This window comes from Parambassis ranga, chromosome 22 (assembly GCF_900634625.1).
Source record: "Parambassis ranga chromosome 22, fParRan2.1, whole genome shotgun sequence".
Taxonomy (NCBI): Eukaryota; Metazoa; Chordata; class Actinopteri; family Ambassidae; genus Parambassis; species Parambassis ranga.
In genome coordinates, this window is record NC_041042.1 from 14,334,028 (window position 1) to 14,359,158 (window position 25,131).

General features: G+C 43.0%; 1 protein-coding gene across 3 annotated transcripts in view; it reads left to right on the forward strand.

Moving 5' to 3' along the window:
* Positions 1–5,039: 5,039 nt before the first annotated feature.
* The window catches only part of fndc3ba (fibronectin type III domain containing 3Ba), a 72,347-nt gene continuing 52,255 nt past the window's right edge, over positions 5,040–25,131 (forward strand). Inside the window, exons 1-2 of one of the 3 annotated variants that reach the window (XM_028394940.1) lie at positions 5,040–5,155; positions 24,458–24,603. In XM_028394940.1, coding sequence (XP_028250741.1) covers positions 24,487–24,603 — 117 coding nt within the window. In that variant the 5' untranslated portion in view covers positions 5,040–5,155; positions 24,458–24,486. Of the gene's footprint in view, positions 5,156–5,518; positions 5,646–5,919; positions 6,052–24,457; positions 24,604–25,131 lie in introns of those variants that run through there. The other 2 variants (XM_028394941.1, XM_028394938.1) reach the window with 2 other exon arrangements.

Genomic DNA, 25,131 nt, shown 5'->3' on the forward strand with positions numbered 1-25,131 from the left:
CCCCCTTTTGTACATTCTACATTCTTTATGATTCTTTTTACCTCACACACACATATGTCACCAACTCCCTCCTTATATTTTATCTGCTCTTTTTTTAAATACCTTAACATTTTAGGGTTATTAACCCAGCATGGATTAAACTGTGACTGACATGTATGATGTTAGAAGCTCAGCACTGAATCACATATCTGGCATTAGTGTTGTCATGACAACAAGGAGAAGGATCCAAACAGGAAGTCTGTGGTCAGTGTGGCACATTGTAAATTCTTCCTTTGGCAGCGAGCATATTCTGGACATTCCCAGGCTAACCATGACCAATCATTCCAGGTTGACTTGTCATTGGAGTTTTACCTTGTCTCATCATACCTCAACATGCAAGTGAATTTCATAAATTTCCAAGGGAACTATCTCTGCTGCATGGCCAAGCAGTGAAGCATGCTAATTCATATCTTTAGTTCATTTCTAATGTATTCTCTTTTTTGTTGTTTTATGAACCATAGAATTGCTGGTAAAAATGAAAAATAAAACCCCCAACCTTAAAATGGTCTTTATTGGACAGGCTTTATTGAACCTATATGTATGATATGCTACTCCGATTATGTCACCTAAGGAATCTGATCAAAAACCTTTAAAGGTATGCAGATGTCAGAGGAGGGCCCCAGTGGGCAGTTATCCTCAGGGAGTCCTCAGAAGACTTTGATCCAGATGTGCCCAGAGGCATTATGACTCATGAAAACTCTGTACCAAATTTCATGACACTCCATGAAAAGCTAGTAAATAATCAAAGTCAGATGCTTTCATCCCATGGGGACCATACGTTTGCCATCAAAAGTAGGAAGTAGGGATCATGCTTTTCAGTTATTCTGGTTCCAGACTGGGTTTTGATACCACTAATCTGTGTGTATAGACCTTAAGAAAATGTTTCTGTACACTGGACATTCCTCTGGGGGCTTATTGTTCTAAATGCAATGATTGTTCTGAGAATGTTGTAATAGTTGGCGTGCCACAATGTTGTGATGTGTACATGAGCAATTTGCCTCCCATCGAAGGTCAGAGTTGACTGGTCATTGTTTGAAATGGCACTCAGCTTATTTTCCACAAATGTCAAGGGACAAAGCAATTAGCCAACCAGATCGTTGTCCCACCTCCTTGAGTCACAGACATTCCAATGCCATGATTGCCAACACCCACCACCGAATGGTGGTGTGATACACCCGTTGTGATGTCATGACTGGAAGGTGCTCTGTAAAGAAGGAATGCAGCACAAACAGAGATTTCAGTGAAACACTGAACTTCAGATAAAACTGCCAGGGAAACCCAAAAGAAAACAACTGGAACCAATTCATCTCATCAAAGACGGAACAGGGGAGAGGGAGAGATGTGCTTGGGCACTGTAAGGGTCTTGAATCAGGCAGAGGGTTGTGCTTGTTCCACACATACCAGTGATGCCAGAAACATGAGCTTTGGATAATGGTGTCTGGAAAAGTCCTGAAAAGAGCAAGAAAACAAATGGAAGCTATTTATCTTATCAAAACATGACAGAGAGCTGTGCTTGGGCACAAACCAACCCTAAACTCTTTGTTCCTGATGAACCAAAAGTAGTCATCAAATCTTTAAATGTCTGTTTTTGGTTATTGAAAACGGCAAATTCGCACTAGCTAAGGAAATGGCCCTCGTATAGTTGCTGGCAACCTTTATCTTCAGGGCTTATCACCCAAGGTCCAAAATGTATGCAGTGACAGCACTCGGAGAGCCAGCTCCTTCCAACAGCCTGGCACAGAATTGGACAAACATGGGAGAGACAACCTGGAAGATGACCCCGGTCTTGGACGCCTGCTTAACACACATGACACCACTGACAGGATCCATGACAGGATCTTGACAGATTGATGAATGAACACTAGATCACTGCCACAAACCCTGCTATCTTCCAGAGATGACCAAGATATCAGCTCACTCACTCACATGAGTTAAATACGTGTCAAAGAATAATTCTGCCATTTTTTTTAGAGATTTTCAAGCTATTTGTAACCAATGATGAAACCACCTCTATCCAATCACCTTCACCACCCAAGGAAGCCCAATCAATGAGTTCTGCAGACAAGATGGTGGTGAAGAAGGTGGAGTGGAATATCTAAAAAAACAGGATGACTTGTTGCCAAAATGGAGATGATTGCCAACCAGGACTGAGATGTCAAGGAATTCCTGTGCTCCACAACAGCTGGAGTAAGTGTGTAAATGTAGGAACAAATGATGTTGAATAATGGATCAGCTGAGTTTTCCAAAAACCTGCCTTGGGCCGCAGACTGATCAAATTCAGTGGGAATATAATGTGATCAAATGTAAACACAATTCATCGTAATAGAAAGTGGCGAGGCTTATCAAACCCCAAGTCACACACACAAACTGAGCCTTTCATCTGTTCCTGTGAATTGCTCACAACTCAGGGCAAGCAGATTCAAACACACGCATGCAAATATAGGTGAAGTGTTTGATGTTTGATGGTCTAAGCAGCTGTCTTGAAAAACTCAAAGAAACAGAAAAAAGGGGGAGTGGGGAGGGGGAAGAGAGAGAGAGAGAGGTTGATAAAGAGACAAAGACACAGAGAGAGACAGACAGAAAGTAATAGAGGCATGTCTGCTCTTGTTAGTGTGCAGAGAGCTTTGAGTTTGACTCTTTTGAACTCATGATGAGGTAAATTCCATCCTCACATCTATGGGAGGAAGTACCTTACACACACACACACACACACATGTATGCACGCACCATCATGTTCCATCGTCTCCGCTGCCAGACACCCGTTATCATCCGTCACCCAGTGTCTCAGAGAGCACATGCATGCACACACACACACACACATGTGTGTAGACACAATATGCACACATACATGCATACGTAAACACACACACACGTGTAAGATGTAAGAGTGGAGCGAGGACATAATTAACGTCTAGAAAACCACAATGGAGAACTGGCAGCAATCCAACAATCTCTTTTCCCGCTTTCTCCTCTTTGCTTTCTAGTTGCTATAAGAATATGCAGCACATGCTATCATATGGCTGGACACATTCCACTTACTTCAAAGACCTCTGGTGAACTGAGTGTGCATGATTACAGGGAGGGCTTGGTTTAAAGAGCCTCAGAGAGAGAAGAAAAAAAAATCTGAGAAGGAGAGATGAGGAGAAAGAAGGAGAGAGGGAGAGAGAGAGAGCAGCTGGGTTGGTGGTAAACATCTGGTGGTTGTAGAGGCCTGGCCCTGACATACAGGGGAAATAGTTGCATAGCTGTTCCAAGATCTGCCCCCTCCAGTCTTTCCTCATCCGCTCTCCTCCACAGATCTAATCTAAAGTGACTGGCTGTCTGTAAAGGTCCACAAGGTTGCTCCTAAAAGATTTATTTAAATCGATAGTGTTTAATCTACAGACTGATTGCATGCGACGCTGTTTCCACGATGCAAAAAAAACTGTGGGAACATCTTCTTGATTTTACTATTACCCTGTTGCACAATTCACTTCTCACTTGGTTAAAGCATTAAGCCCTTCCCTAACTCATCTGCTTCTCTTTATCTACATCTCCTCCATTGTGATTAATACATATAACACTACAGAGCAGATCCACGTGGGACAAAGACATAGACATCATAAAGGAATATATGAGCTGAATGTGAAGTCACACAGCTTCAAGCGAGCGAGCGCTCCCTCTGACATAAACTTTTATTTGGGGTTTTTGAGTTCCCTCAACCACAACATTGTTTTATCAGCTTGATACATCACGACAGTTCCAAAATGCTTTTGCTATTACTTATGATCTCATTCTGACCTTAGGCACATGTTTCAGAAGAATATTTGGGACTTCTGTTGCAGGAGTTCCTTTTGTTAATACAATTGGCAAAAGAGAGTCCCTGTGTGATCAAGTACGTACTCTCAAACACAGTCCTGCACATTTCTCCATCAGTAAGTGTTTGGCATAATAAAGAAATATTTGCAAACACATTGCTGGTGTAACATAAACTTGGGAATATCACTGGATTAGCTTTATAAAGTGATAAACTGCTGGACTAGTAGCTGTGTGTTAGTGATTGGATCATCATTCTATACATACTTTCTGCAGTTAGGGGGCTCCACAGTGTGTCTGTGCCCACTGATATGAAGCTGAGTTGTATATTTGGTGTGTGAACTGAATTAGTGAATGTGAATTTAATTCCACACAGGCACGCTGCCCAAAAGTACTAGCTTTGAGTTTTGCTGGTGGCTGTTTTCTTAATTCCGTTGCTGGAATGTGTGTGTGTGCTATCAGAGAGAAATCTAGAACTCAGGGGGCAATGAGTGTATTTGGCTGAGTCTGCTTGTGGGGATTGTAGTTGAAGGGAAATGTGTACATACCATTAAGAATTCTTCAGATTTTTTTTTTTTTTAAACTCTGGGGACTTGAATTCTTAAAAACATGGGCTCTAGGACTGACTGTGAATGAGGACAATGAGTGCAGTAAATGTATCACTGTGTCATATTCATGCATGTCTGTGGTTCAAAATGATCGAAAAGTTTAATATTTCTAAACTGCACACTGCACCATCTGATCCTGACGTTGCTGTCATAATTTCAAGCTCCAACACGCCCTAAATGATCTCCTCCACAGATAAATATGACTCTGTATATTCATGTAACTGTGCTGTGATGCAGCCAGAGGAAGGAAGCTGTACACATAGACACAATTATGAGGTAAGATACAATCTAGTATCTGTAGTATCTCATCCTAAACAGCACATAGGGGGGCCTTGTGGTACTTTTAACACATATTAGCACCAAGCTGACCACAGATTTTGCTGATTTGTTTTAATTTGTAATAAAAATCAGGTCTGTTTTGTTTTTATACTTTGAGACCTGTGACCGTTGGACCTGTCAGCTGTTGGGTTTCAGTACAGCCACCAGAGGGACTTTGGCCTGTTGTCTAAGTTGTTTTGGAGGTGCTGCATGGGACAGAGCTTTGGCCAACGCTCTAAGTGGGTCTAAGTGACCGGTGTGAGCTCGGTGACACAGGTCTGGGCAGGTCACTCGCTGCTGCAGGCTTCTGGTATGTGGATGTTCTGTGTCATCATGAAAGATAAAGCAATTCGGCCTTGCTTTTATTTGGGGAAAAGTTCACCCATCAGTTAGAGGTGATGATTTTATTTATTTATTAAGAAACATTTTATTTTGTGGTTCTAAAACTGGTGTTATGTTTGTATCTTTATACCTGTGTGCTGTTATCAATAAGTAACAGTACTGGCCATATGATTGGCTACTAAAATAAATTATACTGATAGATAATCAGCAACTAATTCTCCATAATTGGTAAGAATTTACATATAAAGTACCTTTTAGTTGTTTCACATACCGAATGTGCATAAAGGGTCCACAGAAATCAGCCAATTGATCGTCTCAGCCCAGCTTTCTGTCTGTTTTTGCTTTTTCATTGCGCACCGTGCATTACGGTAAAAGTAAAAAAAAAGGGGGCGGGATCTGACCTCCATGTGCGTCGCGTTTTTGATTGACATGGCGGAGTCTCCCAGTACGCGTCGCGCCGCGCCAGCAGACAGGCAAGACCCGACCCTGGGAATAAAAAAACGCGCAGCTCCGTCTGTTTGAAGATTATTTTATTACAGCGAGGTGAGTTCTTTTACACTTCTTTTAACAGTACTGACCGCTCCGGGAAGAACGAGGAATTGAAGCCAGCGGAGTCGATGTTGAAAAAGTTTTTAGAAGTGCGTGTCTGTGTGTGAGTTTGGAGAGCTGAGCGCTGACGCCGGCAGTCTGGGCCACTTGGCCAACGCAAAGGAAAAAGGAAAACTGCTTCAGTGCTGCGGACGAGAGGGGGGGTTGAATCGAAACTTTTTTTTTGGGGGGGGGGGGGGCAGATTATTTTGAAGAAAAAGCAAAAAAAAGAGTGGCGGGATTATCGTGCTTAGTCTATGTAAATGTGTCGCTCTGTGCTGTTTGGAAGCTGCTCTTTGTGGTCCCGATTTCTCAGCTTTCACCAAAGAATGTGTTTTTGTCTCCGAGGACTTCAGATGGAGTGAGTGCGCAACAGGAGAAAACATTTCTCTCTCTCTCTCTCTCTCTTTCTTTCTTTGGTTTATTTCTAACAAATCTCAGTCGCTGCGTTAAATGCGTTCTGTGCATTGTGGAAATTGTCGGATGCGTTGTGGCTGCTTAAAATCAGGAAATGAGAACTTTTTTTATAGCTGGAAAATAACTTGGAGTGGAAGATGCTGAGGCAGTCAGATTTGACAGAGGGGGGTTGCGAAATCATTGAATTGACACTATGGGGAGGGGAAGGGGGGGTGGGTATCGTATTGGATAATTGTTGAGAAACGGTGAAGGGGCAGTGGCTGGAGTTTGTGTGCGTGTTGCAGAATGCAGTAAAAAAGGGCTTTGGAGAGGAAAAAAAAATCCCAACTCCAGCATATCCTAGCATTCCTTCCAGCCAGCCTCTCTCTCCCTCTCTCTCTCTCTCTCTCTCAGAAACGACTACGTGTCTGTTTGTGCAGGGAAGACAAATCTCTCCCTCTCTCCTCTCTCTCTCTCTCCTCTCTTGATGCAGACGTGGAAATCAAACATTGCCATCAATTATCTGACAAGCCTACCTACAGATAACACGTGTATTCAAATGATCGCAGAGAGAGAGAGGAGGTTGGAAATGTAAAGATGCTGCAGATGTGTGGTGTGGCTCTTCTTTTTTTTTCCATATCATAACAGGGCAGAGTGGTTAATTGTCATGCAGACATCATTAGTGCAGATGGAAACCAAAGGGTGTCTTACTGTAATTGGCTCTATAATAATATTCATAATAATAATCCCACAGCATGCATGCATGCATGGATTTGGATCCAGTGGGCACGTTGGAGAATATAGGGCTGAAGTTTATGGAGAAAAAGAAAATGACACACACACATTCACACATGTACTCACTTTTTTCGTGGGAGAGAGTGAACTAGAAAGAGAAATCTGATCCCAAATACATGACGTCAGATGTCATTCCTCATGGTGAAAGGCTGATGTGGCCATGCAGGTTTTTTTTTCTTTCTTTTTTTGATTCCTTGAAAAGGTGATATTTTTTGGAGGGGGAGGGGGGATTTCAAGTGGGGGTAGAGGTGGAGGTGGAGGTCGGGGTGAATTGGCTTCCAGCTGAAAAGGTGTGTTTAGGTTTAGAGTGGGGTGGAATTCTCCCCATACTGCATGAATGAGCAATTTATTTTGCTTCCACAAGTCAGGAGCATCAAAAAGTCTTCGCTTGGACAGTAAGCAGAAGGATGGAACGTCAATTAGCCTGCAGCCCTGCTAATATAAAGAAAAGTCTCTCCAATGAGGAACGTCTTTAAGTAAAAATGTAATCTTTCAGTCTTTACTTCACTTTTTGTCTTAAATGCTTCATCAGAATGGACTAAATCTGACTCTTAACTCAGATTTCAGCACTTAACTCAACATGTGAGATAGGATTTCAGGCCCTGCTCTACACCCCCAGTTGTTTCTTTGGTCGAGGTCATTTATCAAGGCCTGCAGCTATGAAACAAATGCTCGAAAGCTGCAGGAAACCTTTGAATTAATGGTGAAGGAGTTGTCACTAATCGGAATCAATATTTACAAATAAGACTTGATGTTTTCTTTATTGGTCAAGTACCCATATCCGTTCATATTACTGTTCTCTGAGCCTCTTTGGATTCAACATTTATACACAGAAAGAATGTAAACAAAGTGCAAAAGCTGGCATTTAAATCGTTATGAAAGCCTCCTTGAGCTGGAGGAAAACGGCATTTTTAAATGACAGCAGTTTCTTGTATTTTTGTAGTTAGTAGTGTGTGTGTGTGTGGAGAGTTAACAATGTCATGCCAGAGGATGTACGGCACCATAATGGAAGCAGGGATTCGCATTCAGACTGATGCAACTGCAAGCAAGTGATTTTTTTTCCCCCCTCTGAGCTTCAGTTTGTTAAAATTTCCCCTTTTGGTGTGTGTGTTTTTTTTTTGTGTGTGAAATCAAACACACTGAATTTATATACCGGAGCAGTGTATAGGCTGCAGCCAGGTTGAAGGTTTCTAGCCATTGTGTTTCACATGAATAGGTAGAGGTTGAATAACACTTTATATAAGTTACAGGTCTGAGTTCTGTAACCATAACAACTTTGTCACACAGGTACAACCCACACACTCGTCTCGGTCAGCGTGATGGTGGACCACTGTGTGCTCATGCAGGGACCGGAACACTTACCCTGTTTGATCCCATTCAGTCAGTAGTGCTTAGCTGGGTAAAGAAATAAAGTGTTGGTCTTTGACGGACAGTTTCTGTAATATTTGTGAACTGGATTCCCAATGAGGAAGTCATTCCCATGTTTCATGGGGACTTGTGATGCCAGGACCTCGGACACACTCTGGGTTGTTGCTTCCTACCTGCGCCGGCTTGCGGTTTGCTGCTGGCTCAGTAAAACCCTCTGGTACGCCTGGTAGAAATGGGGTCAGGGAACGGGCAGGATGATGCAGGCCATTGTATATGCATGTGCTTGTGTGTCTAACTGGTAACCTAGAACATGTTATCCGATGGGTAGTGTTACTGAGCAGTGCTTGTGTATCAGGAACAGAGGCTGGTGCAGCTATAGTGTTACACAGACAAAACAATGCTGCCCTGGAAAAGTGTGTGTGTGTGAGCATGTGAAAGAGAGGACGAGAAGAACCTCATGATAAACCTCACCACTGTTTGGTTCCTGTTGTTGGATTTCCAGGAGTGTAACACTATCAAATATGTTGTCATGCACATGCCACTGCTCTAGTTGTGACCTTTTTAATAGATTGTGTGCATCTTTTAAGGTGTTCTAAGTATTCCCCCCCACTAACCGGTACAGACCTAGACTGCATCTGCAGGTTGGATAAAGTCTGCTGTGCCATCTGTTTCTCCAAATGCAACAGGTGTGCTTCCCAGAAAGATTGCTGCCTTCACTGTTACTGTAGCTGAGGCGCGGTTCTGGCCGAATGAAGGAGCCGCTTCCTGCTCTCTTGCCTGTGATGAGAGGTTTTCTTATTGGTGGGTTGGATGCGATTAGGCGTTCCTCCACTGTGAGGTCAAGGGGTCGACACCTGGAGTGCAGGAGAAGAATTTCTGCAGTTTCTCTTGCCTCCTGTCCTTATGATGCAGTGAAGCTGCTTGCTGCTGTGGCATGATGCATACAGTTTGTGTTCCAACATGCACACAGACAATTGGCTGATTCTGAAAGTTGTGTTTTTACATTTAGCCAGAGATCGCTTCCTGTTTTAATTCAAATGGATTTAAATTATTGCTATAACTAAACCCCTGTGTCAGTGAGCTGCATGTAGGTGTGAAGCAGGAACATGGCTGTGTATAATGACAGCTGTGGGTTATCTGCTGCTTGATGCTTTCACTTTCTATTTCCCAGCTTTTTCCTCAGTCTCTGCTGGTTGTCTGTCTCTCTCTGCCTCTCTCTGTCTCTTGGTTTCTCTTATTCGCTCCCATATGAACGGTGCCTTTTTGTTGAAGTATCCCAGCATCTCATGTTTGCTTGGCATAGAGCTGTAATGTTTACCCTCCTCCTCCTCTCTTTATTTCTGCCTCCCTGCCTTCCTCCCTCCTTCCATGCCTCTCTTGCTCTCCGAAGCGCCCCCCCTCCCTTTTTTAGTCTCTCTTGATAATTTCCTGCATTGTTGACAGTTGATTTAAAAGAAGATAAAAGAAGCCTTTCAACTTATCTCCCCCCTCCATCCCCCACCCCTCCGTCTCCCTCCTCCTCCCATCTCCTTTTCCAATGCCTTTCTCTTTCCTCCTCTCACAGAGCATAATGCATAATATCAAACAATATCAGACAGTTTGGTCTAGCTTTAGTGGAGAAATGTGATGCTGACTGTTTTAAATCTAAATCTTCGTCTTGATGCATGCTATATTATAGCAGATATTGGGCAGATATTTCTGTAAGTTATGTGTTCCTTTATGCAGCATTTGTAGCACATGATGCAAGGCGTGACTTCACTAAAACTTTCACTTCTCTGAATGGCCTTGAGTTGCTCATCACCTCGTGTCACTTGAGGTCAGCAATGAAAGGAAGAGGCCGTGTAGATGGTGGATTAAAAACCATTAAGACAAAGACATAAAAAGTTTAGAGTGACTTGGAAAAGTTTTGTGGATATCATGGAGAGAAGCAGGAGTGATTTGGATGCGGTGTGCAGCGCTGGGTCGTCCTGCCCTGTTAGTGCCCTCTCACTGTTCCTCAGGGGTACCATCCATAGAAATAGCTTATTAAAGAGCTGCCCACTGCTGTGTGTATGTGTGTGTATGTGCATGCGCGTGTGGTCAGCTGGCTAAAGGGATGAAGTGTGCACCTGTGCACACACAGCACTAAGTTAACACACATGCATGAAACATATGCACACACAGAGTTAAGTTTACGTGCCTGTATTAGCATGCCAGGCGTGTTGGTGTTGCTAGTTGGCAGGCCCATGGAAAGTTCCGCCGGTCGTTAATGGCTGTTTTTATGCCTGACTGTGAGCATTTGGAGTGTGTATCTCAAGCCCTGCTCTGGGACTGGGGTTTATGTGTGTGCAGCTGGAGTGGAGGGAACTGAATCTGTGGAGTAATTATTATATTTCTGTGCAGTATTTTGGACTCTTTTTATCTGTGTTTTGACATGTGACAGCACATTCAGCACTGTCACATGTTGGCAGTTATGGAGAGCTGAGCTCTGTGAAAGGAGGAAGTAGGTGCTTTTTAATGCAAACCCACATTTTTTTATTGCTTTCCTCTATTAAACCAGCCACCCTTCCTCTGCCTCCTCCTCCTTAACCCCCTCCAGGGCCTGCAGACACCCCCTCCCCACACCCGTACCAGCTCCACATACTGTATCTTTCATTTCTCCATCCTTTTATTTTGGCTCAAGTGATGGACTTTTAGGTAGTTTAATAAGTAACTCTGGTACTTGATCAAACACAGCGACAAACACACACATTGTAAATAGTGTTTTGTCCCTTTAAACCATAAAGAAGACATCAGTCAAATCATGACTGAGTTTCTTTAGCTTGAAAAATGAGTAGACATCAGGCCTCAGCCTCATATTTTCCTTTCCTTCTTCCCTCCTTGTCCTCAAACTGGACCCCCCACAAATCACTAAAATATCCCAAACCTCACACACACACACACACACACAGGCAGGCAGAATCACACAAAACCACACACACACACACATCCCTGAACTAGTGTGTGAAATCCTGAGGCTGATTGAGGAGGAGGAATGTGACCTTGTGACCCCCATGCTGTGGGGAGGGGTGTTATAAGTGTGTGTGCAGTGTGTGTTTGATGTTAGGGAGCAAGTGATTGTATGTACACTTTCCATTGGCTTGCTATTCCCAGAAGTGTCTTCTCTCATTTTTCAGTCCATTTCGGTTTTCTTCTAATGGATTAAGCACTGATGCCCGGACACACACACACACATACACACACAACTATGAGTTAGAATTAAGCATGTAAAAGGATTCTTGATTTGCATGCTCTGCTAAAGGTTTTGTGTGTGAAAGGAATTGTGTGTGTGTTTGTGTGCACATCTCTCAGACTTGGTTGTTGTCCTGAGAGAGGAGACAGGTTTCTCATGTAGGTGTGACTAAATACTCTTTCTCCCTCAGCACCCACACAAACACACACACATACAGACACACACCACCCACTGAGCAAGCCTTTTCATGGCCCATAAAGCTGATGATCTGAATGTCTCTTGGTGGTTTGTCTGCGTCTGCATGCTCGTCCATCCGAAAATGGGAGTTTATGCATCCTTGTGTGTGTGTGTGTGTGTGTGTGAGAGCGAGAGAGAGAGAGAGAGAGAGAGAGAGAGAGAGAGAGAGAGAGAGAGAGAGAGAGAGAGAGAGAGAGAGAGAGAGAGAGGGAGAAGGTAGGGGGGAGTAGAATTCACTTCTTGACTTGGCATAGCCGTCTTAATTAAGACTCATGGCATCTAGCCCTGATGGAGCTCAGCATTAGTGGCAGAGACATGCTGTGTGTGCAGGCCCGGACTGCAGCAGGTCCACTGGCAATGAATGTGGGCTTATTGTCTGGACTCTGTGGTTGTCCTCCTTCACTCCTCTTTACTAGCCGCTTGTAATGTCGAGCTGATTACAATGATTATAGGTCACTGGATTGAAAAATATGGCCACACTGCCCAGGTCAAGCTTCACATGCAGAGCTAAAAAAAACATCTGTTAATATGAAATCTAGTGAGTTCACACCTTAGCACCATAGCAGTTGTGCACCCTTATGTACACTTAAAAGCTACCATTACCATAAAAAGTGTAGTTTCTATGGCACACTGGGGTTAGAAGTGGTGTGCAAGGATGCAGAAGATCCGTGCTTGGCCAAAAACACACAAAAGTCTGCTTGCTTTTTCGGTGGTCCTGCACTTCAGTGATAATTTTCCAAGAGATTGAGCTTTTGTTCCATTTACTGTTTCACACTTTGAGTGATCTGTCCAACAACATGACTGACTAGAGGTCATGTATTGTATAAGGAAAAATGCTCACTAGGCAGTGCTACTTCTTCTTCCTCTCATGTTGGCTTGAGGGTGGATTATTCACATTTGACCAACATTTAGGCAGGAACGAAGCATCAATAATTAGTTCATAGTTGTAAATAAATGCACAACTAAGATGTTAAAATAACACATTTTTTCTTTATTCATATGAATAAAGAAAAAATGTGTTATTTTTCATATGTTTCATATGTTTCATATATTCATATGAATAAAGAAAAAATGTGTTATTTTAACATCTTAGTTATATAAATATAACTAAGATATGTACATATAACTAAGATATGTATATATAAATCTTAATATTCACAGTGTGTGAGCTTTTAATTCAGTCTCTCTGGACACAACCTGATGTACACACACGCCTGCTGTACACTCTTGTGTAGAACATGATGCCTGAGTCTCATTCTGTGGTAGTTTTGGTTTTGGGGTTTGACTTCAGGAACCCATTAGTTGCCATATTTATTGTGATTCGTACCCTACAGCTTGGTATAACCCAAGCTTGAATTATACACTATATATATATATATATATATATATATATATATATATATATATATATATATATATATATATGGTACACATGTTAAATTGTTGGACTTGGAATGTGTGGTGTTTTGGTGAGGAGTCTGCTCAGCTGTATGTTTGCTGGCTGCAGTCAGTGTTGTCTGCTGTCTGCCACAGGGCAATATATTATGTGTATGCGTGTGTCCATGCTTGTTTTCGTGTGCTGGGAGTTCTATCATGCCTGTGCGCCCAGTTGGTGTATGTTTATGTGTGTGTGTGCGCCTGTCGATGTGCGCAGTGAGGAGGAAGTGGCTGTGTTTGTTTAAACTAAGCACGCTCAGCCATGTGGGACAATTTAGCGGGAATGAGAGCCCTACTAACCCCCCCACCTCACCCTTCCTTATGCATGCACCACTCTCCTCCCCCACTCTACCCCAAAACCTTCTGAATGGGCGGCTGTCTTTTGAAGGCTCAGGGGTTGTTTGGGAAGTAGGGCCAAAATAGTGTGTGTGTGTGTGTGTGTGTGTGTGTTGGGGGGGGGGGGGGGGGGGGGGCAGGGTGAGCCCTGAGACAGGTTAAAGCTGGAAGTGGGGAGCTTTAGGAGAGGAGGGAGGCAGCGAGAGCACCGCTGCATTAAAATCAAAGTGTAACTAATGTTCATAGGCCACTGGTTCTTTCTAGTGAAAAGCATGCAACCACGAAAGTCATAGACAACACACACGCTGCCTTATCTGAGACGCTACTTGAAACAAGATTCAGCTCTGCAGGCGCAGCATCATATTTATGCTAAAGGGCTGTATTACATGGAACCAACTGCATTACACAGCAATAAAGGGACAGACTGAGAGAGGACGTATAGAGAACAGATGAATGAGAATGTGGAGCTAATGCAAAGCCGGGTCTGTAAAATGTCATGCTGGTATGATATTGTCATGTCTGGAATGCAAATACATTTTTGATGCCTTTTGTAAGGTCTGCAAAGAAGCTGGCAATCTTTTTAGATTGGTGTGTGTGAGACGAGAGAATGTTTAAACCCAAGTGGAGTTCACTCCTTTATATCTCCAGGGTGATGTTACTTTGATGTGACATTGGTTTATATGTACATTTAGAAATCAATGACTAGATTTCCTGTCTTATTTATTATTTATTAATTGGATCTCCTGTCTTTATGCGTTCAATATGTCTTTCTGTGTTTGTTAACAAATAATATTGTCTTTAAGCCTACATCTTAACTGCATTGTCAATAGGTTAAATATCAGCAGGGATCAGTGGTGCTTTGCACAGAGAAAAATGGACTTGAGCCTATAGCGATGTAAGAATCCCTAAATCTTAGATTTAATAAGCAGGTAGACCACAAGTTTGACAACTACCACCTTAGCCATGCAAAGCCAGCACCAAGACTGTGTGTGTGTGTGTGCACCATTCAGCCCAACTCATCTTTTTAGTCTCCTGTCCTGTGGGACTAGCCCTGTTGTGTGTGGCCAGATTGAGCCGTGGAGATCCAAGGTGTTAGGAAAGGGTTTGCTGTGAGCTCTCCTCGGGCTCAGCGCTCAGTCCGCGATCAGCCTCCTTGGATCTGATGGGGAAAAGTCTGAAATGTGGTGCAGAAGGAGGAGCGAAGAGAAGGAGGGAGGGATGAGAGATGGAAAGAGAGTCGAGGAGGACGGGGGCGAGAGAGAAAAGGACAAAAGGAGAAGAAAAATCTGGAAGCACTGCCATGAAGAAGAGTGAGTCATGTTCATGCACTTGTGGGAGAATAGCCACTTCCTCTGTATTAAACACAAACACATAATACATAATACAGCATGTTCTCAGGGGACAGTGATATCAATAATAATGACCTGGACAATGAAGATTGATGAAGTGGATGGTTATAGACAGTGATGAGGCTGATGGATGTAATGATGATGACGACGGATGACCAGCTTTACCCCACCCTTATTACGAGAACGATAAGGGTGGGGTTGTGTTTGTGCCCTTCTGTAAACCGTTGTGTTTTGTGTTGGTCATCAGTTTGTGGAACATCTGTAAGTCAAAGGAGAAAAGAGCGTGAGCCTGGTCGTCCTCTGGCTGATGTAACTGGTGGAAACATCAGTGTCTCCAGCTGGGATAAATGGTATCACAAAGTCACTTTGTCTGTGTGTCTTTGCCTCTGTTTATAGTCTCACTCCCACACATTGACCCACATTATTTGGCTTTATTATTATTTCATCTGCTCGAGTCTTTTTTCCTTCCATACACAGGAGGATATTTCAATATATCTCCTCCTCCTCTCCTTCTTGGGTTACGTCGCTGCTGCGTGGCTACGTGGCAAGCGTTGGACTGTCAGGGCCGTTACTGTGGGTTTACTGCCTACTGGCCCCCTGCCCAACCACACACACAAAATCACACACACAGCCAACTCACAGCTGCAAGAGGGAGGGCTCACTGGCAGATGCACACATCTGCTGGAGCTAACTGTGCTGTGCTAACGTGAATCCAGCAGCGCAACACAGAGCTGATTGTAAGCTGGCTCCATGAATAGACAGGGTCTTCACAAAAGTGAAGAGCATGTCTCAAACTCCTGGCTTGACTCTTAATTTGCTGGATTCATTCAATTTTCTCTCCTCTGTCTCTTATACACACACACACACACACACACACACACACACACACACTGTCTCTTACTGCCTGCTGTCTGTGGAATGACAGGCAGGACTAATGTTGGTTCTGCAGCAATAACACAATTAGGATTCCACACATTTCTCTCTCCATGCACACACACACACACACTCAACCTCCACCCCCGCGGTCCTCCCCTTTTCTCCCTTCTCCTCTTTCCCTCCCCTCCTCCTCCTCCTCCTCCTTTTTCACCTCCTTTTTTTATTCTCCTTCTCTGCCCTTCTCTCAGTTAACGGATTGCTGTCAATTCTATCTTGCACAGACAGACAACAGATAATATTGATTCAATAAAACCAGATTGCTTTGTTTTGCACAAAAGTACAGGACTCTCTCTCTCTCTCTCTCTCTCTCTCTGTGTAGGGGTAGTATATTCTTGGCACTGGCCTCCTGTTCGGTCCACTGCTCTTCCGCTCAGGGTTTGATGCAGGTGATCTTCCACTATACACCAATTAACCCTTCCCTCTTCTCTCTCTCTCTCTCTCTCACACACATAGGCTGTTGGTACTCTCCCACAGCTCCTGACCTGAGTGTAAAATAGCCGTTTCCTCTTTATTTTGTTCCCAAGGAAAACTGATGCCTCACCTGCCCCTCCCTCCCTCTCTTTCTGCCTCATTCTCAACTTCTCTCCTCTCAGGCCCCTTATTCTCCTTTTCTTTTTCTGCACTCCCTCTACTGTCTCTTCACCTTTTTCTTTCTCTCTGACCCTGTTTTGTGCTCCGCAGTGTGTTGAGGGTGTTGTCTTGACACTGTGCGCACAGTTATGTAACTGTAGTCTATCCCTGGGAATGGGCTGCTGCTGTTTCTTTGAGAACGGCTTCTTCCCGCCCAGAGCTTCGGCAGCAGCCTGTAAGGGGAGGCAATAGCTTCCCATCAGCCAGTGGGAGAGGAGAGCTGTGTTTTGACAGGGCAGTGGAATGCAGGGAAGGCGGGGTCTTTCCAGGAAGTGGATGGCAAAAGAGTCAGATCCTGGACAATCTGGCTGAGCTACTTTGTAGGCACTGTGCAACAGACTTGATGTCCACATACACAGCAGGAGGGGCTTTTTATGTTGTTATTCAGTTAATGTTGTCTAAAAAGTATGTTTAAAATACTGCACAGCTGAATTACTTAAATGTTAAAATAGAGAGGAGGGAGAGGCTGGGTCGAGGCTGACTTGAAGTCTCCAGGTCCTCTGTGTTCTCGCCTTTATTCCTGGAAACAGGGCCTGATGAGAGGATTGGTTGGTTGGGTAGATAGATGGATGACAGGGGAGAAAGGCTTTGCCCAGGGTGCTCATTTTGTGTGGAGGGTGAAGGATGGAGGTGGTGGAGGGGGAGAAGTGCTGAGGCTGTCGTTTACCAGGCCGAGTCCTGACTTGTCTGTGCTCCGGTTCAGTCAGTGATCTGCAGAATGCCAGGCATTTAGAGGAAACAGGAAAAGATGGAGACAGGCTGACAGAGAGAGAGAAAATGAAAGAGAAGGAATTGTTCCCGAGAAAGAACATGGTGATGTTTTTATGCTGTCTAATCTTGCATTGATTAAATGCAGCATGACAGTTCTCAGATTTAATCAGTGATGAAGATCTGCAGTGTACAGCAGGAACAGCGCATTGTCATTGGCTTCTCATCTGCCCTGAGTTATGTGCAGGCAGTGACCACAGGATAATGCTGGATGCTTATTTGCATTCTGTAAAATTGAATAAATGATCATCCATGCAAGGAATGTGAGACGTGGGGGGGAAAAAATATTCCCAAACTGCAGCATGATGGCAATCGACTTTGAACCCTTGGGTTGGGTGTTAATCTTCCATATTGATCAGATTGAAGTGTGCAGATCAGAATGATCCTTGATCAAGTCAGTGTAGGGTTCCCTTGTCAGCTGCCAACTTTCCCAATAAGACATTTCTGACTTTTTTCTACCAGTTGAGTTGCTATTTCTGCAGAAGAAGACAAAACATCTACATATGTTGTAGAACAACCTGATTAAAAGCTCTAAAAGAGACCTGTTAAGTGAAATGAAAGCCATAAGCAGCAGATGTCTGGTTGAGGCTTTCGTTCTCCATCAGATGTGGTTTCTTGAGGTGCTGGATCTCATCTGTTTTAAGAGGGGGTTTGCAAAGGTGCCCTGAAGGCTTCGGTTTTGGGAGTTTGAGAAGTAGCTTGTTCATACATGGTCTCCAAGTGGAACACGTGTGTGCGCTTGTATGTTTCCATTGCATTCCACTCCACCCGTTCTGAGTTCTTCTTTGTGGATGACATATCATTACTGCAATTACAGGGCAAGAGGACTTGAGTTATACAGACACACGCACAGATGCGTGCACACATGGTTGCATATGTGTGTGCACTAAATGTATGCACATGCAAAATACATGCAAGGACATTTAAGAACAAGCTGAATTTCTTTTGGACACTCAGACTCTGCTGTCCCTCTCTTTGCACTCTCTCTCCACACACACACACACACAGTCTGCATATATGCAGAAAGCTGCCAGCCAATGTGGGAACCAAGAGGTTCCATCTTTTATAAATCCCCTCTCTGTCTTTCCCAAGTGTGTGTGTGTGTGTGTGTGTGTTCATGCTCCCCACAGAATAAGCACAAGCGCAGCATTCCTTTTTGCCGTCCTCTCCACCCTTCTTTTTTCTCCTCCCTCCCCCTCTCTACTTTTGTGCATCTCTTCACTCCACCTCTCTGTCTCGCTCTCTCTCTCTTTCTCTCTCTCCTGTGTGTATTAGAAGAAGGGGGAGTGAGAGAGGGGGAGAGAAAGAGGGAGAGTGAGCGCAGGTCTCTCCTACACTGAATACCTTTTGTAAAAGGAGCTGGGGTTGAATGGGAGTGGTGTTGATGGCATTTTCCCACCATATTTAGAAGGTACCCCCCCTCTCCTTTCTTCAAATACACACAGACGCACATACACTTACTTACTCGTATCAGTGCATCTGTATGTGTATTAAATGGCAGCACAGATTGAAGCTGTCAGCTGAGAAGATGGGTTTAAACGGACTTGGATCCATCCCAGTTGTGCTCGGTGTGTGTGTGTGTGTGTGTGTGTGTGTGTGTGTGTGTGTGCATGATTCTGTGTGCAGAAAATTGTCATTCAGTCAGTTCTGAGCACTGACACCTGAGAGCATTCCTAACTCCTGCTTAACACACCCAGAATGAGGAAGAGGATACCTCTCCCTTCCCCATGTCCCCCTTTCTCTGTTATCTCTCTTCTTCGGTATCACATTTACATGCACAGTACAAAGCGGGTACAACATGCTAATTATGCCCAAAGGAAACGTTTAAATGATGCACATCTATACTGAAAATACATTCATTCTGTGTTTGACAAGACAAAGGTTAATCACAGAGCTCATGCCTGCAAGTTTATTTCCTTATACAACTTAAACCACACAGTTACAGAGAACAACATTTCCAAATTTCAGTTCTCATTCTTGTTCTCTCTGTTCTTTCACTAGTAAATTCCACGGTAGTAAAATTCCCATCCCTTATATAGAAACAGAGAAGTTAGGCAGCAGCTGACAGCCCAGGTGACAAATGAAGGACAAATGATGCAGGGTGACATAACAGCAGTACTCAAACATGCAGTATCTTTACTAAGAACTGTGAAGTTCAGTAAATGCATGCTTGGAATTTACAGAAATTTACCTTCTCTGTGGTGAAACTGTGACAGTATATGTGACTGTAAGAAATACACTATTAGCAGGGTGTTCTGGACTTTCCTCCTGTTTCAGTCAATAGTAACTCAGTGTAGAGATGGTCATGGTTTCTGTACTTAACCTTAATCCAGGACAGGAATCAGAGGTGTTCTTAGCTAATCTTAAGTTTCTTGTAGAGGCGTGGTTGTTATGATTGGGATATATTGTGTAATCAATGCCATCAAAGTATTCTCACAATCAAATATATCAAATTTGTTTACACAAAAGCACTTTGTGACTCACATTCCACCTGAAGATAAGAAACTGTCAGCGGCTCTACTTGTAGATTAAGTCTGGATGACTCTTAAAGTTCAACCTGCTTTCTGTCTGAGTTCATAGACGTTTATAGATTGCCATCCCCTCTGCTTCCCATCCCTTGATAATAGTAGTTTGAAGGACAGCAGGATTACATCCAAAATCAATGCTTATCTCTTTCTGTGATACAATCACTTCTACAACAAAAGGACTTGTCATATCAGTCATGTGTGAACCAGAAGCTCTTGAGACTACGTAAGGAAGTTAAAAATAAAGTTATTATTGGTTGCATTGTGTTGAAGGCTGAAAAAAGGACAACTTGCCTGCTGACTTATTGATTCAATGCTGCCTTGCATGATGAATACCAGGACCTCACTGCCCTTAAAGCTCCCCATCTGCAGGAATTAGAAAGGCAGATTGTGCAGCCAACGAGAAGAAATAAATACGTATACCCAATTAGCTGCTGTTAGCATTCTAGCACCTGTGGTTTCAGAGACCCCATGATGTCACATTGTTTTGTTTTCTCTACATCATGAACAAAATCTACGTGTATTTTCTTTTTTTTTTGGTAGAAAAGGAGAAGTGGACATGCTCAGTTTCACACTGTCACACTTTATATATGTATATATATTTATATGAGGTGTCTGCATTCTGCTCGTGGGTGAACATTTTTTTCATTTTTGTTTTGCCAAATATGAAAAATTCAGTAGTCATGTTCAAGGCCAGATTTAATCAGAGCAAGAAAGACCAGTCTGAAGTGTTTGGAGCTGGCACAAACGCGTGTTTGTATTTCTGAGGCGGTGTGAATGATGGTAGTAAGAGGTGTGAAGCAGTCGACTGGAAGTAAGTCAGACAGTCTGTTAGGTGGTTGTGAATATCCATTATGCTTCATCAGGATGGACGAATTGGAGTCATTGGGCGTGTGTGTGTGTGAATGGTGAATGGCTCTATGAGTAATGACTGTCGTGTTATGAGGTCAGTGCTGCCGTGTATATCTGGGGCTTCTGTGTGTGTGTGTGTAACATCTCTGTGTGTTTTACTCTATGCATCTTTTATGTTAGAGAGGCAGTTTCCATGCTTACACAAGGCTTTCTGTCTAATGGTAGAGACACGTGTACAGACACACACACACTCACACACAAACATTCATACGCTCAGACAAGTAGCTGATTGTTTTCTGGATCCAATATGGAATTTTTCATTTTAACATTTTATCCCTGCTGGGAATCGACACCTTATTCCTCCCACATTCCTCCGGGGGAACGGAAACCACTGCTGAGGATGTGTGTATGGCTGTGTTGTGTTGTGTGTGTGTGTGTGTGAGCATGGTGATGTCTGAAGCTGTCAACAGCAGCATCCATCTGGTTCTGGTAATGATTCCACTGGAAAACAAAAGGTCATTATCTATTCATTAATGCATTAAATTTCCAAAAATATACATTACATCTGGTGGAAGGCTTGTGCCACACACACACACACACAAAACAGCTGCAAAACAACATGCATCTACATTCAGTAATGACGGGGGGCAAAAACATCAGTGTAGTCTGTATGACAGTAGACAAATAGATAATCTTTTTTTTCCCTTAAAGTTGGTTCTACACTCTGCAATTTCACACACCAGTTCCTCCAAATTGCAGCAAAGAGTTGTTTAAATGTAGAAGATGTCAATGCCAAGAAATTATATAACAAGACATCAGTTTGCTGAACGCAACACTGTTGTATTCTTCTACATGCTGCTCTGTGATTACTTTAAATGGAGGAGGAGGGGATGGGGGGGGGTAGTTTGGAACACTTTTGGAAAACGTGTCTCAAGAAGAAAATTGATACCTTTCATATCTGTTAAACAAGGAGTTGCAGCCAGAGGAAAATTAGCTTAGCTTGAAGGTGGTTTGCACACAAAGTATTGTTCTCATGTTAAAATATGAATGCATGGTGCTGATTTTTAAAACTGTTTGCTTTCATTTTCCTTTAAAGAGTTTGACCACAATACATGCAAATATCATCGTCCATACAGACGTCTGATTCTCTGTTTTTTCTCTGTTTTTTTTTGTCGTGAAAACCCAACCTTGTGGAGACTATTGTGGGGCTGCATTTGCATTTAGTGTGTTGTATGTGATAGGGAATGTTTGTACTTGCCGAACGACAGATATTAACATGAGGTTAAATAGTGGTTTATGTGCAAGCTTAAAGACTTTTTTCCGGGTTGTAAATTTTCTTCATTAAAATATTAACTGTTATGTAGCTGATAGATTGAGTGTGACATAATGCCTCTTTAATGATAGTTTATTGTTAGGTTGCATGTATTTTCGAGCTTCTTGTAGAATGTGGATTTCTTCTTTGCAGAAGAGACTTTTCCGCCAGTAACATTACCTGACTCAAGACTTCTAATAATATCATACAAATAGAATCTTATTTCTACTTGTGATGTGTATTCATGAGTAAAGATTATAAAATGAATTTCTTCAGGAAATTAGGGGTTATTTTAAGAACGCATGGTTATTGGAAGAGACGTCTTGAGCTGTCCTCCTCCCCCTGTTCACCCTATTTATCATCTGAGCCCATCCTTCAGTTACAGTTCCCCCTCTCTTCCTCTCTGCTTTCTTCCCTGTCTCGCTCTTCTCTTTTTCCTGGCAGTGCTAACAGTGGTGTTACCATCTGTCTGTGATGTGTCCTGGACGCAACTCTCTGTACGTGTGTGTGTGTTCAACGCAGGATGGCCAGGCTGAGCTGGGAACGGGGCTCAGATGAGAGAAAGAAGGAGACTTAAAGACAGAGCAGGAACAAAGTCTAGCATTAAAAGACAGATTGAAGAATCCTAAAAGATGTTGAAAGAGAGGCCTGAGTGTGTGTTTATGTTGCACCAGCACGAGCTGCAGCTGTATGATCTACTAACCCTTCCAGCGACCCTGTCGGCGCTAGAAGACGACCAGCTGAAAGAAGGGACACGCAATGACACACACAGCTGTTTTCTAAGGAATGTTCTGTGCGCGTGTGTGTAGCTTATGCATTTTATCTTTATCAGAGATGGCTATCAAACAGAGTTTTACTAAATTTGGGAATCCCTGATGCATAGTATGTTTGCCAGTAGCAGCTTAGCCATTCATCAGTAGCTCTTTAGCAGCACTGAACTCACCTACGTCATTTACTAATCCACCTCCTGTGTTTGTGCAAATGTATGTGTTGCGTGTGAGTTTGTTTGCTCCCGCTAGACAGTTTGGCTTTAATGTATCTGCTGTATATGCGTGTGGGTGTGTATTATATTTCCCCCAGGAGACGGTGTGTATACTGCTGCTGACGTAAGTGTGAATGGGAGTTGTGTGATTTTTCTGTGCGGTTATTGCTCTGTGTGTGTTAGCCGATACGTTTTTGTCTGTCAAGGTTCGGGTTAGCAGCTCCCTGATGTGAACCTTGTGCACGCCGCCTTTGGTTTCTTCATATTCTTTGCCCTATAGCCAATTAGGTGATGCCTTGTTATTTTCCGCTTTAAATGAATAGCGTCGGTTGTTGTTTTGATTTTTTTTCGTAGTTATGCTTGTTGGTTTTACTACTATTATTATGCAAGCAAAGAAACTGCCTCCACATTTAGCTCACAGTTACTCTGCAAGAGCGCCAACACAGTTGACCCCGGAAGACCTCAGAAGACTTCCAATTCTTGCTTTGTCTGCATGCAACACTCGTCTTCTTTGTTGTGTTTACAAAGCCAGCAGCAGGTGCAGTTTTCCCTCTTCACCTATAAAACTCTTCTAAAGGTGTCTTTTTTATTATTAATCCTCCAAACAGGATATTCATGCTAATCCCTCCTGTATTTTACATGACTACTGTTGTTGGTGAGGGGCTTTGAATCAGTCTCTCGCACTCATCTGTTTTTTCTTTGCCTCTTTAATCTGTTTTCTTTTATATTAGCGTGATATGACTTGTTGGATTTTACCAAAGCTAATGTGCCTGTACAAAGCCAGTGTTTAGGAAGAAGAAGAAAACATCTTAGGGCACAGTGGAATAATGTAATCCTGTTTTTTCTCTGTGTCTCTTTTGTTTCCTGTTATTCACAGCTTTATCTTTTTTAACAGGGTTATTTATCTTGTCTTTACAACATGGCCTTTTCTAGTATACGCATCATGCTTCACATACACCCCTGTTATATCAAAATACATCTTATTTCTTATAATCCTAATTTGGATGGGAACTGCATGACTACAGTGAAAAGGTAGACGAATGTAATAAAAACTCCTCAAGAATGTTTTCACGCTCATGTGAAGTGGAAAATTGCTTTGTCAATGAGGCTCCTGTATGATAAATAACATTGGTGGAAAGGCATAATACAGACGGGACATGATCTGGATTTATATTTAAATTGCAAAAGTATTAGGACGTTTTGTGAGAGTTTAATTGAAGATTGAAGCTGCTTATGTAAATGTCTGGACTGTGTCAGTGTGTAGCTTGTTCTTGTGGTCTCACCTCTGCTGGTAACTTCTATCAGTCTCCATGCTTGCAGGAAATGAGTGTCATTAAGTTACCATTGAATTTGAGCCAAACACATAAACAGAAATAACTGTAATATTGTCACTGATTTCTGTTTTTTGTAACAACACAAGGGGAAAATGGATAAACTCATTTTTTTGTTTTTTATGGTAGCCACAGAAACTAGCAGCAAGGATCAACATGAAACTGGTTTTTCTTTCTGTCATGCACTGGAACTCTGTTCGATGAAGGGGAAAATATACTCTGCTTTCATTTTCGTGAAATTGAAACAGTAGTCACTGCATATAATAATGACATCGCGTTTCTCTCTCTCTGTGCTTTCCCAGGTAGGGCAGTTCAGTCAATTTCTCCATGAATGTACGTCACAATGATGATGACAGACCAGATTCCACTGGACTTGGCCCCGCCCCCCCTCCTGAACGGGGAGGTCCCTCTCATGCCTCACATGGTTAACGGTGACGCAGCGCAGCAGGTAAACACTTACGCTCACTCGTCTCGTCATATTCTTCCTATTATCCCTGCAGAGCGAGCTGGCGAATGCAGCCACCTTTCTTCTTTCAACATTCCAGTTTTTGCCGTACACACATTATCTAGATGCACGCAAGAACACACACACATCAAACAGTCCCGCAGGCGCCTCACTTTGTTGTCATTTCATCACAAGCCTCATGGGATGTTGCCATAGGTAATGAAAAGCTGCCAAGCTGTTTCAGTAAATCATTTGTCATGTAACAGGAAATAGAATAAACTTTCAGTTACATGCAGGTCAGATCACATGCATCATTAAGCACCATCGATGAATCCCAGGCAGCTCTTTGCTTGAAATATGTTGGGCTGACTGATCCTATCAGGTGCTGCAGAGCCAACTGGATCACCTTCAAAGTACAAAACCCCACCCGGGCTCTGCACAGGCGGAAGGCAGTGTAATTAAAAACATCACAGTTAATTGACCTGCACCTAATCCTCTTGTCACAAATTCATTTTTACGCCGTGTGCTTTT